The 16,254-nt window shown below is 45.0% G+C and overlaps 1 protein-coding gene across 1 annotated transcript; it reads right to left on the reverse strand.

The window, feature by feature from the left end:
- Positions 1-74: 74 nt before the first annotated feature.
- On the reverse strand, positions 75-8,230 carry LOC115534417 (protein ABHD1). Its single transcript, XM_030345397.1, has 9 exons — positions 7,479-8,230; positions 7,150-7,310; positions 6,788-6,970; positions 6,035-6,080; positions 4,578-4,690; positions 3,873-4,046; positions 3,603-3,651; positions 3,043-3,208; positions 75-1,792 (listed from the first exon to the last, which is right to left on the reverse strand). The coding sequence occupies exons 1-9, from the start codon at positions 7,593-7,595 to the stop codon at positions 1,587-1,589; spliced, it is 1,215 nt and encodes a 404-aa protein (XP_030201257.1). The 5' UTR covers positions 7,596-8,230; the 3' UTR covers positions 75-1,586.
- Between the last annotated feature and the right edge of the window lie 8,024 nt (positions 8,231-16,254).

Consider the following 16,254-nt stretch of genomic DNA (forward strand, 5'->3'; position numbering starts at 1 on the left):
CGATAAGGAGAGAGGATGCGGTTTCTCTTCTTGTCTTTGTGCATGTGGATGAAATCGAAATAAAAGACGTGAAATATGATTCTTATTTTATTTCAGTTAAATAGTTTACAGTTTAATATTTTTTACATTTTTACACATGACAAATAGTGGTCATTGTGAGAGAAGTTCATTCAAGTGCTGCCAAGCTGGGATTGATATTGCAATGGTTTATAGGCATTAGCAGGGCTGGTGTATTTCATTTGTTACAAAAATAAACACATAATGCAGGACGGAATCGCATGATTCTGAAGTGGTTATAATGCCCGTGACAACTGGTAGTGCAAACATTTGACAGCTTCCTAGTATCTCACTTCCCCTTCCAATAGGCTATAATGAGTTGTACTTCCTCTTGCAAAGTCTGGCACGACAAAATGTGCACGAATAAACAGAGCAAAACAGCAGCCATGGTGACAGAGGCACACATTCATGGTCGTAAATGCAGTACTGTGGATGATATACAAGAGAATAAAACCCTGAGAAAGGCCACAGTGGTCAAACTAAGGAGAATATGTGTACCTTTCACTAAATCATTTATTTTATTAATAATTAATGTAAATACCATATTTATATTAGATACTTATTTTGGTGTCTACCGATACATTCAACACGTAGTATATACATGTATTATACACGGGTTAATTATTAGCCGATTTCCTAGATATTTGATTTCTAGGAAAACATTATTTGTCAAACATTACAAGGAAAATAAATGATTACAGCATTCTGTTTCAATGAAAGACATAATGTCTCGTCAATGTCATGAAGTCACAGAAAAACAATGGCGAACATATTGACGAACAGCAAGGACATCTTTGGAAAAATTATTAAAGACGATTAAATTGCATTGACATCAGAACCCCACAATCCAAATTGGCATTTAATAAAAACGCTCTGTAAAATCGAACAAACTGCTTGTGTAAAGAATCATGGAAAAAGGGCTTTATAGCAGTGAATCTGAGGTTGTGTTGGTGGGGAGATGGACGGTGGGGAACTGCAGACACTACAGTTCACATTCTGAGGCACCTGAATGGTTCCTTCTGTGCGTGGAGACAGAAGCTCAAAACCAGGCCGTTTACCACTAAGGTAAAACAATGCATGAGCGAAGACGCTATGAAAGTTGTGTAACATGAAGAATATATAATAACAATAATAATATAAGAATTATAGGAATAACATAATTATATCATTATACTACTTATAATAATACAAATAATAAGGATAAATATAATTATTATTACCGGTTTATCATAATAATCTAAAAAAAATCTCCTAATATTAATAATCATACAAATAATGATAAAAATCACTATTATTATATCATAATAATATCATAACACAACTTATAAAATTAAAGAAAATAATAATGATAAAAATAATAATTATATCATAATTATATCAAAAGAATCATATCTTAAAATAAATATTAATAATACTACTACTGTAACTACCAGTACTACTACTTCTACAAATAAAATAATACTGATCATACTAATAAAGCTGTTTCTGTGTGTTCCTGGGTCCTAACCCAAACCCATCCGGTCGGGGGGTCAGGCACCCACCTCCTGCCGCCTGCCACAGGCCTGCACCAGCTCCTCTGTGTGCTCGAAGCCCGCCTGCATGAACTGGCCGGCCAGCCGGTCCATGTAGCACTCGCCCCGGGGCAGCAGGCCCTCCAGGAAGCCCAGGTGGCCCCCATGGGCCGTCACCAGGAGGGCGATGTTGGTCAGGTGCTGCACCGTCGCCATGGGGAGGCCTGGGAGGGGGGATGGGGGGGGGACAGTCAGGGTCAGGCAGGTTTAGATAAATGACAACCATGGATGCAACTGATTTTTATTAATTTGTCTGATTTGTTGCAGCCGATAAAAGACCAATATAGTAAATTACTTGTTTACGATGCAGCCAATAAGCACTTACTCAAAGACATACCAAGATTAATGCTGAAAGGTTGTTAAGGAAGCGCCTGGGGTCGGCTTAGCTCAGGAGGTAGAGCAGTTGTCTTGTAACTGAAAGGTTGCTAGTTCGATCCCCAGCTCCTCCTAACTGCGTGTCGATGTGTCCCTGAGCAAGATACTAAACCTTTACTGCTCCTGACGAGCTGGCTGTCGCCTTGCGTGGTTGACTCTGCCGTCAGTGTGTATTAACCGATGTAAGTCGCTTCGGATAAAAGCGTCCGTCAAATGCCCTAATTGTAATTGTAATTATGGAATGAGTAAGAGCTATGTCCAAGGATGCCTACAGTCACTCCGTGGACATCAGGGGATCCGAAACAGAGACAATTGTGTGGGATTTCGTACTGGTGCCCAACTGATATATATCGGTCATACGATTTTATCGTCTAATATTCGCCTCGCACAGATTTATCGGTCTCTGCGTGTATGTTTACCGATATGCGGCGATATGAGCATTTTATTTGAGCACATCCATGTTAAACACTCCCAACACTAATAGTTGTACATGTTTTTTTTTACTCATGGTTTAACGCATTGGTTCTCAAAGTGCGGCCCGCGGGCCAATGGCGGCCCGCTGAATCATTCCTGGCGGCCCGCAATGACATACATAATTATGTAAGTTATAAAAAAAATAATAAAATAGATAAAATAAAATAATTTTCGTTTTTTATTATTATATCAATATTAATTTAAACAAATATAAATAAGTATAAAGAGAAAATTCGACTCTCTCTAGCTTTCAATTAAATCCTTTTACATTTGTTAGTTTTACGTAATCCGACTGTACATTACTTTGAAAGGGTGCACCTCAGTTTCGTGATTTAGACCTCTCTTGACCTCACTCCCGGAGGTCCACGGTGCAATGTTTTTTTTGACCACTGGGATGCTGACGGCGTTTCCCGCCATTTTTTTTTTTCCTTTGGCGGCTCTCAGTCAAATTTTGGGTTCCTAAATTGGCCCTCAGTTGTCAAAACTTTGAGAACCCCTGGTTTAACGCAATGTTGCCTGAATCATCCCCCCCTTCCCTGTGGGTCGTGGACCCCGCTCCACTCACTGCTCCCGGGACACAGGGGGTCATCAGCAGCGTTGAGGCAGAGGACGGGTGTGGCGGTCCTGGGGAGTTTGATGTCTGGGTTGGCCTCGCTGTAGTAGTCGGCGCACGACTTGTAGCCGTTCACCACAGAGGTGAAGCGCTCGTCGAACTCACGGATGGTACGCGCCTGGACGGAGTGAATCAGAGAGATTAGAGAGGAAGAGTCATCAAGATGGGATGCGTTATGAACGTAAAAGGGAGTTACGTTGGCATTTACATAGAGGGCGTTTAGCAGACGCTTTTATCCAAAGCGACTTACAATAAGTACGTTTGTTAGAAGAAAGAGAAACAACAATATATCGCTGACGCTAAAGTACGGATGTTCATAGAAACAAGTGCCAAGCACTAACAATCGCTTGGTTAACCCATTCCACCTATACAACCTATATACAACAAATGCTGCACGATGTTTAATACTATTTAATAATACAAGTGCCAGTAAGAGTTTAATCGTGAAAAAATGAGCTTATTATTAGGAAAGCATGCATTCTGGGAATGCTAGGACGTGGAAAAGGCCATACCTTCATCACATGGTCTATGTCAACCACTTTGTCCAAGACCTTACGGTTCCTTTAAAAAACAAAACATGACATCAGAGTCCTGAGTAAGACGTGGGACGGATTCTTTGAAGGGATGGCTGGGGAGAGGGGCGGCTCGTCTTAGGGTTAGGGTTAGGGTTTGGGTTAGGGTTAGGGTTAGGGTTTGGGTTAGGGTTAGGGTTAGGGTTAGGGTTTGGGTTTGGGTTAGGGTTAGGGTCAGGTATGGCTGGGGAACAGGGCGGCTGGTCTGACCTGCTGATGGCGTTGCAGAGGTTGGCGGCCAGATGGCGGTTAAAGAGCAGCCAGTTGATTGGCCGCTCCACCGACTCGGCTGACTTCTGGGTGTTCCAGCAGACAGACAGGGTGAGGGCCGCCACCAGGCCGGACCGGGGGCCCTTATCGGCAAGGTAGTTCAGCACCAGCATGCTTCAGAGACACAATAGGGTGAGAAAATATAGTATAAAAGATATTAAACAAAGGTTTAGTTTCCATCCAATTGATCTGTTTTTGTGAATTGCTCAGTTATAACCTGATTGGTCAATCTGTTAATTGATCGGGTTAGGGTTAGTTGATCGGTCGGTTATAAGCGGTTATTCCCAGACAAATTGGGAACGTTATATACCTACATACACTTCAACGTGCACATACACTCAAAAGGACAACGAGAAGACAACACCGCTGCTTCAGTCAGTTACAAACCAGGGAAATCACCATGGACAGAAGAACAAAGAAATAACAACACGACAGACACACTCCTAGCAACTATTCTCCAGAGTACGAACCCAGCCGAGCATTCCCAGATCTTAGGGATGAGAGGCACCAGGAATTCCAAGGGGGCAGATTTCAAAACTGGGGCTTTGAGGTAATTTCATCTGGAATAATTGACGGTGGATTTATTTATCCTGAAGTCAGAAGGTTAAAAAAAGAGTCAAAACCAAATCTAAAGGGGACACTTACCCGCCCATAGAGACCCCAACGCCCAACAAGGGGGCATGGGGGAGTAGAGCTTTAACGTGGAGGATCACATGATCCAGGTCTGCAGTATTGGCAACACAGAAGGTGTAGGGTGTCTGGGGAAGAGGAGCATGAGGTCAGGGGGATCGGTTTTATTGTTGAAGAGTGGAATTACTATAACCACCCGCTGGCTGCCTTCAGACTGACACTCCCACTGATGACATTCATTAGCTTCGCATCATGACAATTTAGTGTTTTTAGGGCTTTTTAGAAGTGCCTTCAATGCAGTCCCTTACAACAGTGAATCAATGTATTGATGTATTGATGCACTGATGGATTGCTTGAATACACGATTCCTTTTGTACCATCGTCGTTCCGTCTACAAACCATGCCCACTTCCAATGCATTATAGGGTATTCCCGTTTCAATTTGAAGTGGAGGGATTTATTGACTGCAACGAAATCGTTACTGCAGATGGTTGAAGGGTTTTAAAATAGACATAAGTAAGAGTAATGTGACATGGACAGTGACTTTTTAAGCGGGAGGGCCATGTTGTCCTCTGTCCTTAAACCCTTTCAAAGCGAAGGGGACATTTAAAACCACTTAGACTGATCCGGAGATGTACTCGAGTTGAAACGATGAGTTTGTTAGTTGTTGTCGTCGCTAGCATCGGCATGTTGTCAACGATTCAGGCTGACCCTCCCGACAAGCATGGAGGTGATTCTTAATAATTCATGATCACGGGAAGAGTTACAAGATACCGAAGATGTACTTGAACACTTATCACTTCACTACACTTTATTACTTGTACATTACTTGTTTAATTTCTCTACTAATTATTCCCAGATTTTTTTTAATCTATTATTGTGGTGCTGCTACTATTTTCATTTTTACTTATTTTTTCTTTTACATCTTGTACGGTTGCTGCTTTGTGACTGTTCAGCTACCAAGCCTAAGAATTGTTCTATTGTGTAATGGTACGATAAGATGTACGAAGAGAAACTCTGAATCTCTGAAGGGAGGAGTACTGTACACTATGTATTGTTTGTCCATAAATGCACTGTAAGGCTTTGATGTAGATTTACATTGAAATTCTGACAGTAATCTACTGTATATTATACAGTAAGATTACTTTAAATAATCAGTACCTTACTGGCGAAACTGCTGCCAGTACTTAACAGTACTTAAGTTGTACAGTGTGGGCGCAATGGATGAAGATACGTTGTTTGTCAGACGATGGACTAAGCTACTGGTTTGTTTGGTAAACATAAACATTTCCTGAGGCTACACGAGCTGGAACATAGTTCTTCTCTAGATAGGAAACTGGTTTGAGGGATGACACTGGGTCATGGGTTCGAACCATTTAGGCACATTTTGTTGTTTGTTGTTTGGCCTCACACGGAACACACACTGCATATTTACTAACAGCGGTTGAAGCTCTACATGAACACTGGACTCACCAGAAGCTCCTCACCATCGAAGCCTCGGTTGGTGAAGACCACACACCTAGAGAGAGGGACGTGTGGGAGTATAACTTCAATCTCGGGCCTGAACACAGGCGCCAGAAAACCAAACTACATAACATCTCGTCCCTGGGTCGTCTGTCTGTCCCTCGGTCCATCTGTCTCCTGGTCTCTGCCATGCCCGCAGGACTGGGTCGGTATCAAAAAATAATACATGAGAATAAATAATAATTATTCATTAAATTATATCATATATATTTTAAATAGAAAATTGTATTAAAGTGCTTTTTATTGCATAAAAAAGTCTGCCTCCCGTTCTACTAGTTTTCGATAACATGCCGGTCTTGGCCTCGACAATATTGACACACGATACAAAGGTCAATGCAGCGTCTATGAATATATGTCAAAGGTCTCTTCATCAGCGTGTGGAGCTGAGTCGGTCCCCAGGTGATATGGTTCACCTGGGCCACCTTTTTAAGTCCTGCGTCATCACTCTCCCTCTCTACCCTCCACCAGCAGTAAGGCTGCCACCACTAAATGGTGGGATCAGCTTTGCATCCTTGTATAAACCCTTTGGTTTACACAGGTTTGCGTTGATGATCTCCCTTTCTTGTTGCTGCATGCTATCCTCTGAATGTCATCTGAATGGTGCCCGTAGGACCACAACGTGGTCGCTCACTGTGCCATTATTTAGCCACCATACACATTGACTGAATGAAGTTTGGGCGAGGGGGAGCGGTCGCCCCTGACCTGTATCCACGTCGAGTGGCCTGGCTGACCACGTGGTACACGTAGAGCTGCTGGCTGTTCCCAGTCAGCCCGGGCAGGATGAGGACCGTAGGGCGCGTGGCGGACGAAGGGTAGGCCTCGCTGGACACGTTGTCCACCCAGTCCAGGGAGATTCGACCGCCATCAGCCGTCCTTAGCGCCTCACTGTGTATAGGGCAGCAATAATGCTGTTTAATCCCACACATAAAACACATTCAAATCCTCTTCAAGAAGATTTGACAGTGAACCCCAGATCTGAAGGATGTATTGCCAGGCTCAGCCAGATCGAGAAAACATAGGATATAATAGATAATATAGGGTCTCAGTCAGAAGAGGGGTCCTACTTGCGGTAGGTGACACGGGGTTTGGACTTGATGAGCAGCGGGAGCAGCGTCTGGAGCCGTCCACCCCAGCACCAGGGCGTGGGACAGAAGCGGTGAACCACTGCGGGGCAATGCTTGTGGAGGAAACCCCGGAACGCATCACTACACACCAGCACCGGTGCCTGAATCACAACACACCGCATATCATTTCAAATAGGATATCTGGACGGATGGATCAATAGATTAACTGCACAAATTAACGTGAAGTGGGTCGTACCCGATTACCGGCTAACACAGACAGTAATCCGCTAGAAAAATGGTGTGACCGCTCTCCCCAGCCTCCAACTAACCTGGCATTTGCGAGCCCATAGGTAGTACATTAGGACGGCGCTGCAGAGGGCTAGGGTGACAGGCCTGGGGAGGTACCTGCATATCCCCGTTACTTCCAAATGGGATGATAGAAGCATGACAAGGGCGATGCTGCCGAGGAGTACCGAGAAACGCTCCTAACAGTGTCTTCGTCAGACAGCAATGAACGGCACGAGTGGTTCCAGTTGGCATTTAACCAGACGCAGTCAAACCGACTATCACGAAAAACCGTGATAACGCATACTCTCACTTCATAAGAGTAATATCATATTTTTGTTATGAGAAAATGTCTTTGCGATCGCGTCTCCCTCCCGGCGCGGCTCTCCTCCTCGGCGAGCGGACTGGGTAGTACTGGTCTCAGAGCACCGGGGTGTTGCTGAAGGTGATCCTGTCAGCTGCTCCTTGCCTACCTGTCAGACGGGTTCTCCTGACAGGACGTGAGGAGGGACCGAGGACCTTTTGACTCGCCACGGACAGGTGTGGAAGTAAGAAGATACGAGCGGAAGAGCGCGTCTGCAGTAAGGCAGGAGTCACGGGGGCTGCGGGGGCTTTAGACTCCGGAGATGATCCGGACTTCTTTCCGTCTACCCCGGAGCCAGGGCTTTCTGTGAGCTGTTTAAGCTGTTTTTGATTAAGAACATTGTTAGGGATCAGATCAACCACCCGGGAGAAAATGTGATGCTTTAAGGAACTAAATGGACCAAGCATTATCCAAAACATATAACGGAAACGGAAATCTATCGAGTCTCTCCCCGACTCTCCAGCATCCAAATAATATCAATAAACAAATAGGCTCAATAATAAATAAGCAATTCAATGACCATTATCAAAGCTAATAATAGGCTTTGTTCACTGTATAATTGGTAAAACGGTTTAGTGAGGTTTCGGGCAAAATACGGTGTCCCTTTTGAGAATGAGTTTGTGTGATTGCTTGTGTGTTTAATGTAAAGAAAATAAAAGTTGAATAAAGAATTGATTGAACTGTATTCTAAACTATCCATTTATGTTTAGTTTAAAACCCTGGTAAACCTCGACAGTCAGTTACTGTGGTTCGTTTGTTCGTCTGCAGGTGGAGCCACAGCTCAGTTAGCAGAGGCTGCATTGCAGTCGACGCGTATTTATACGTTGTTATTTTATTTAAACAAAAATAAATAAATACAATAAGATCATCTTATAAGATGATCATCTTATAAGATGATCTTATTGTAGGCTATTTATTTTGTAGGAATTCGCTATCAAATATATGTTGCGGTGGGTGCATTAATAATGGGACTTGAATAACATTCACAACGAATATTCATAGTTTCATTAGTCAGTTTAATCAGTATATTAATATGTGACTGCACACAAATGTGTCCACAGACATGGTGACTAATATATGATAGTAGCATTGTTGGGCCTTAACACTAACATTCAGAAACAACACTGCCTCAAAAGGCTATTGGCTTAAGCAACACAAGTAGAGGCATATACTATTCCCTGAACATTTAAACGTTGCAAACGTGCAAAAACATAATTCTATATTTATGTGGCATTCAGTCCAATGCTTAAAATATATCTGTGGCATTCAGTAGGCCAATGATGTGGTAAAGTGTGTTAAGTATGACCAAGTGTTTCTTTCTGTTCAATAGATAGCACTTTATCAATCCCCTGTAGGAGAAATTTGTTAATGTTTGTCCCTATAAATTAAAACAATAATGGTAAAAAAAAAAATACAAAACATGACGGTAACTCTAAAGTCAAACCGTCCAATCTGAAGGCTCTACTTAACCACTCCCCCTACTCACTTCCACCAATGCAAAGCGAACAGAACTGAGTAGGGGAGGGCGTAGCCTAACTACTTTGTGACCGACCCAGAGGTCGACGCAACCCAACGCAAATTAATATGAACATGTATGAGTCTTTAATAAAATCCCGGACGATTTTGAAATTCCGCCCGGACATTTTTTTGTTAAAAGTGTCTCAAAAAGAGGTAATGTCTGGGCAATAGAGGACGTCTGGTCACCCTACGTATGGGGAACCAATCTGATTCCTACCTGTTCCACTGTTAAATAGCGGCGCAAGTTGGTGGACGCTATCCTGGTAATTTCTCTGCGTGAGAAACACGAAGTGTGGCGTGTGAATGAGTTGAATTGCGTGTGTCTCACGCCGAATGTGTGAGACTTGAGAGCCTTGCAAATAGTTTGGGTAGTCCAACCGCCATTTGGCCGGGGCTGCACGCTGTTTATGCAGTCACCACACTGTCCTCAATCGAACCGCCAATCTAGGCTTGTCCCGGTGATGCCAACACTATTGAGTTTTGGTATAAAAATACACATACTGTACCCCTGAAGTCTCCATAAAGACGTTATAATACAGTATCAAAATATGCTGCCAATATTCTCACAATGTAGCCTACATGGAGGGAGTAGTAGTGTAAAAGAACATGTTTCTTTAGTGGGAGCATCGTTTGATAGAGGCAGACGTTGATCAGCGGATTAAATACGCTACCAAACACATAAGGTAGCACTTGTAGAAATGGTAGCATGATTCGATACACTCTGATACAGTATAATTAAGTAATTATTGAAGATTTCAGGGGTACAGTACCTACAGTATGTGTCTTTACACCAATACTACACCGCCGCAGCAACCACGAGGAAGCAAAATCTGACAAGGAAACAGAAATTGGCAGAACACCGGCGAAGTTCTGCTGGGGGGAATTAAGAAGTGACATCGCCGACACAGCCCTGCCTATAGTCCGGTACAGTGCAGAGCTCCTCAGCTCAATCGGACCGCCAACCTCAGCCTCCCAGTGACTTGGATTAGAGGCACGCGCCACCGTGCCCGGCGGAGTTCTTCTGGAAGGAATTGAGTGACATCGCCGACACAGCCCTGCCGTCATATCTGAGGCAAGTAAACAATCAAGATTTTAAAGAAAATGGACGTCTAGAGGGGATTTAGTTAGCCTAGTGCAGAGGTTTAGGCTAACTTTTTCTCATTAGAAAAGTGTTTCAGGCCATTTCTTGTCCAATTTAACTAGAGCCTACATAGTAAACACATACAAGAAATAAAATGTCAACCTCAACAGAAAAGATTAGGTACCGCTGTTTTGCCAAGGCTGCACTGTAACGTCTATTCACGGATGCAAACCCACTACTGAGCGGCACGGGGGCTTTGACCTGCTCCGTTCCCGACCTGGGCCCGTACACCCCTCCTTAGACGACCTGGTGGTCCAAGGCTCCCCCAGAACCACCATATCGATACTGAACTTAGCATGGACACCCGTTAAACATAGTCCAGTACAGTGCAGAGCTCCTCAGCTCAATCGAACCGCCAACCTCAGCCTCCCAGTGACTTGGATTAGAGGCACGCGCCACCGTGCCCGGCGGAGTTCAACTGGAAGGAATTGAGTGACATCGTCGACAAAGCCCTGCCGTCATATCTGAGGCAAGTAAACAATCTAGATTTTAAAGAAAATGGACGTCTAGAGGGGATTTAGTTAGCCTAGTGCAGAGGTTTAGGCAAACTTTTTCTCTTTAGAAAAGTGTTTCAGGTCATTTCTTGTCCAATTTAACTAGAGCCTACATAGTGAACACATACAAGAAATAAAATGTCAACCTCAACAGAAAAGATTAGGTACCGCTGTTTTGCCAAGGCTGCATTGTAACGTCTATTCACAGTTGCAAACCCACTACTGAGCGGCACGGGGGCTTTGACCTGCTCCGTTCCCGACCTGGGCCCGTACACCCCTCCTTAGACGACCTGGTGGTCCAAGGCTCCCCCAGAACCACCATATCGATACCGAACTTAGCATTGACACCCGTTCAACATAGTCCGGTACAGTGCAGAGCTCCTCAGCTCAATCGAACCGCCAACCTCAGCCTCCCAGTGACTTGGATTAGAGGCACGCGCCACCGTACCCAGCGGAGTTCAACTGGAAGGAATTGAGTGACATCGCCGACAAAGCCCTGCCTTCATATCTGAGGCAAGTAAACAATCAAGATTTTAAAGAAAATGGATGTCTAGAGGGGATTTAGTTAGCCTAGTGCAGAGGTATAGGCTAACTTTTTCTCTTTAGAAAAGTGTTTCAGGTCATTTCTTGTCCAATTTAACTATAGCCTACATAGCAAACAAATACAATAAATAAAATGTCAACCTCAATTTGAACAGAAAAGATTAGGTACCGCTGTTTTGCCAAGGCTGCACTGTAACGTCTATTCACGGATGCAAACCCACTACTGAGCGGCACGGGGGCTTTGACCTGCTCCGTTCCCGACCTGGGCCCGTACACCCCTCCTTAGACGACCTGGTGGTCCAAGGCTCCCCCAGAACCACCATATCGATACCGAACTTAGCATGGACACCCGTTCAACATAGTCCGGTACAGTGCAGAGCTCCTCAGCTCAATCGAACCGCCAACCTCAGCCTCCCAGTGACTTGGATTAGAGGCACGCCCCACCGTACCCGGCAGAGTTCAACTGGAAGGAATTGAGTGACATCGCCGACAAAGCCCTGCCCTCATATCTGAGGCAAGTAAACAATCTAGATTTTAAAGAAAATGGACGTCTAGAGGGGATTTAGTTAGCCTACTGCAGAGGTTTAGGCTAACTTTTTCTCTTTAGAAAAGTGTTTCAGGTCATTTCTTGTCCAATTTAACTAGAGCCTACATAGTAAACACATACAAGAAATAAAATGTCAACCTCAACAGAAAAGATTAGGTACCGCTGTTTTGCCAAGGCTGCATTGTAACGTCTATTCACAGATGCAAACCCACTACTGAGCGGCACGGGGGCTTTGACCTGCTCCGTTCCCGACCTGTGCCCGTACACCCCTCCTTAGACGACCTGGTGGTCCAAGGCTCCCCTAGAACCACCATATCGATACCGAACTTAGCATGGACACCCGTTCAACATAGTCCGGTACAGTGCAGAGCTCCTCAGCTCAATCGAACCGCCAACCTCAGCCTCCCAGTGACTTGGATTAGAGGCACGCGCCACCGTGCCCGGCGGAGTTCAACTGGAAGAAATTTAGTGACATCGTCGGCAAAGCCCTGCCTTCATATCTGAGGCAAGTAAACAATCAAGATTTTAAAGATAATGGACGTCTAGAGGGGATTTAGTTCAAGTTGAAGTTCAAGTTGAAGTGTTTTTATTTGTCACATACAATAAATTGAAGTGAAATGTTAAAGGGTCAATGCTCCACACTGTGCAAAAATGAATAAAAATATAAAATAAAATAAATTAGTTAATTTATTTAGATAAAATAAAAAAAGTAAATAAAATCAAATTTAAAAATAAGGTGTTGAATTAAAAATTCCTTGAGTTGAGGCTTCGTAGGCGTCTACCCGACGGCAGCAGGGTGAAGAGGCTGGCACATCCTGATGTTTTTTGCCCTCGACTCCACCCTCTTGTGGTAGATGTCCTTCACGTTGGGTAGGGACGCTCTGATAGTCGGCTCAGCTGACTGGTCATTCATCATGCGGATGGCTTTAGCCTTGGCCAGCTCTAGGGCTGTGACCCATCTCTGGCGCTCCACCTCCGTGCTGGCCTTCAGGTGGTACGTGCGCCCCCCGCTGCTCAGCACGATGTTGCAGGCGTCCTCCGTGTCGATGTGCGCCGTGATCAGGTTGATGGTCCCGCGACACGTGTGCGCCATCTCCGCCTGCGTCCTTCCTCCTCAGTCTGTCCCGGATCCCCCCTCTTCTCCCTCTGTGTTTTGACCGTTTCCAGGGCTTGTCGCTATTGAACGTCAGTTTGTCAGTTTGTCGGAGAATCTCAGGCTGAAACGCCGACTTGCTGTCAAAAAAAGTGCTAACATAAAATATGCCGCACTGATCCCTTATTTCTAAAAGCATTTGGTGATCATATGTGATCATACTAAAAGTCACATCAGTAAAAAAGATTAAATATAAAAAAAAATAGGTAAAATGCACAGTCTAAACATAGAGACCCTGACGGCGTCTGGACACAGCCGCGCCGTCACCATGGCTAGTTAGCCTAGTGCAGATGTTTAGGCAAACTTTTTCTCTTTAGTAAAGTGTTTCAGGTCATTTCTTGTCCATTTTAACTATAGCTTACATAGTAAACACATACAAGAAATAAAATGTCAACCTCAATTTGAACAGAAAAGATTGGGTACCGCTGTTTTGCCGAGGCTGCACTGTAACGTCTATTCACGGATGCAAACCCGCTACTGAGCGGCACGGGGGCTTTGACCTGCTCCGTTCCCGACCTGGGCCCGTACACCCCTCCTTAGACGACCTGATGGTCCAAGGCTCCCCCAGAACCACCATATCGATACCGAACTTAGCATGGACACCCGTTCAACATAGTCCGATACAGTGCAGAGCTCCTCAGCTCAATCAAACCACCAACCTCAGCCTCCCAGTGACTTGGATTAGAGGCACGCGCCACCGTGCCCAGCGGGTTACTTCTGGAAGGAATTGAGTGACATCGCCGACACAGCCCTGCCGTCATATCTGAGGCAAGTAAACAATCTAGATTTTAAAGAAAATGGACGTCTAGAGGGGATTTAGTTAGCCTAGTGCAGAGGTTTAGGCTAACTTTTTCTCTTTAGAAAAGTGCTTCAGGTCATTTCTTGTCCAATTTAACTAGAGCCTACATAGTAAACACATACAAGAAATAAAATGTCAACCTCAACAGAAAAGATTAGGTACCGCTGTTTTGCCAAGGCTGCATTGTAACGTCTATTCACAGTTGCAAACCCACTACTGAGCGGCACGGGGGCTTTGACCTGCTCCGTTCCCGACCTGGGCCCGTACACCCCTCCTTAGACGACCTGGTGGTCCAAGGCTCCCCCAGAACCACCATATCGATACCGAACTTAGCATGGACACCCGTTCAACATAGTCCGGTACAGTGCAGAGCTCCTCAGCTCAATCGAACCGCCAACCTCAGCCTCCCAGTGACTTGGATTAGAGGCACGCGCCACCGTACCCGGCGGAGTTTAACTGGAAGGAATTGAGTGACATCGCCGACAAAGCCCTGCCTTCATATCTGAGGCAAGTAAACAATCAAGATTTTAAAGAAAATGGATGTCTAGAGGGGATTTAGTTAGCCTAGTGCAGAGGTATAGGCTAACTTTTTCTCTTTAGAAAAGTGTTTCAGGTCATTTCTTGTCCAATTTAACTATAGCCTACATAGCAAACAAATACAATAAATAAAATGTCAACCTCAATTTGAACAGAAAAGATTAGGTACCGCTGTTTTGCCAAGGCTGCACTGTAACGTCTATTCACGGATGCAAACCCACTACTGAGCGGCACGGGGGCTTTGACCTGCTCCGTTCCCGACCTGGGCCCGTACACCCCTCCTTAGACGACCTGGTGGTCCAAGGCTCCCTCAGAACCACCATATCGATACCGAACTTAGCATGGACACCCGTTCAACATAGTCCGGTACAGTGCAGAGCTCCTCAGCTCAATCGAACCACCAACCTCAGCCTCCCAGTGACTTGGATTAGAGGCACCCGCCACCATGCCCAGCGGAGTTCTACTGGAAGGAATTGAGTGACATCGCCGACACAGCCCTGCCGTCATATCTGAGGCAAGTAAACAATCTAGATTTTAAAGAAAATGGACGTCTAGAGGGGATTTAGTTAGCCTACTGCAGAGGTTTAGGCTAACTTTTTCTCTTTAGAAAAGTGTTTCAGGTCATTTCTTGTCCAATTTAACTAGAGCCTACATAGTAAACACATACAAGAAATAAAATGTCAACCTCAACAGAAAAGATTAGGTACCGCTGTTTTGCCAAGGCTGCATTGTAACGTCTATTCACAGATGCAAACCCACTACTGAGCGGCAGGGGAGCTTTGACCTGCTCCGTTCCCGACCTGGGCCCGTAAACCCCTCCTTAGACGACCTGGTGGTCCAAGGCTCCCCCAGAACCACCATATCGATACCGAACTTAGCATGGACACCCGTTCAACATAGTCCGGTACAGTGCAGAGCTCCTCAGCTCAATCGAACCACCAACCTCAGCCTCCCAGTGACTTGGATTAGAGGCACGCGCCACCGTGCCCGGCGGAGTTCAACTGGAAGGAATTTAGTGACATCGTCGACAAAGCCCTGCCTTCATATCTGATGCAAGTAAACAATCAAGATTTTAAAGATAATGGACGTCTAGAGGGGATTTAGTTAGCCTAGTGCAGAGGTTTAGGCAAACTTTTTCTCTTTAGAAAAGTGTTTCAGGTCATTTCTTGTCCAATTTAACTATAGCCTACATAGCAAACAAATACAATAAATAAAATGTCAACCTCAATTTGAACAGAAAAGATTGGGTACCGCTGTTTTGCCAAGGCTGCACTGTAACGTCTATTCACGGATGCAAACCCCCTACTGAGCGGCACAGGGGCTTTGACCTGCTCCGTTCCCGACCTGGGCCCGTACACCCCTCCTTAGACAACCTGGTGGTCCAAGGCTCCGCCAGAACCACAATATCGATACCGAACTTAGCATGGACACCCGTTCAACATAGTCCGGTACAGTGCAGAGCTCCTCAGCTCAATCGAACCGCCAACCTCAGCCTCCCAGTGACTTGGATTAGAGGCACGCGCCACCGTGCCCAGCAGAGTTCTTCTGGAAGGAATTGAGGGACATCGCCGACACAGCCCTGCCGTCATATCTGAGGCAAGTAAACAATCAAGATTTTAAAGAAAATGGACGTCTAGAGGGGATTTAGTTAGCCTAGTGCAGAGGTTTAGGCTAACTTTTTCTCTTTAGAAAAGTGCTTCAGGTCATTTCTTGTCCAATTTAAC

This window comes from Gadus morhua, chromosome 21, assembly GCF_902167405.1.
Source record: "Gadus morhua chromosome 21, gadMor3.0, whole genome shotgun sequence".
NCBI lineage: Eukaryota > Metazoa > Chordata > Actinopteri > Gadiformes > Gadidae > Gadus > Gadus morhua.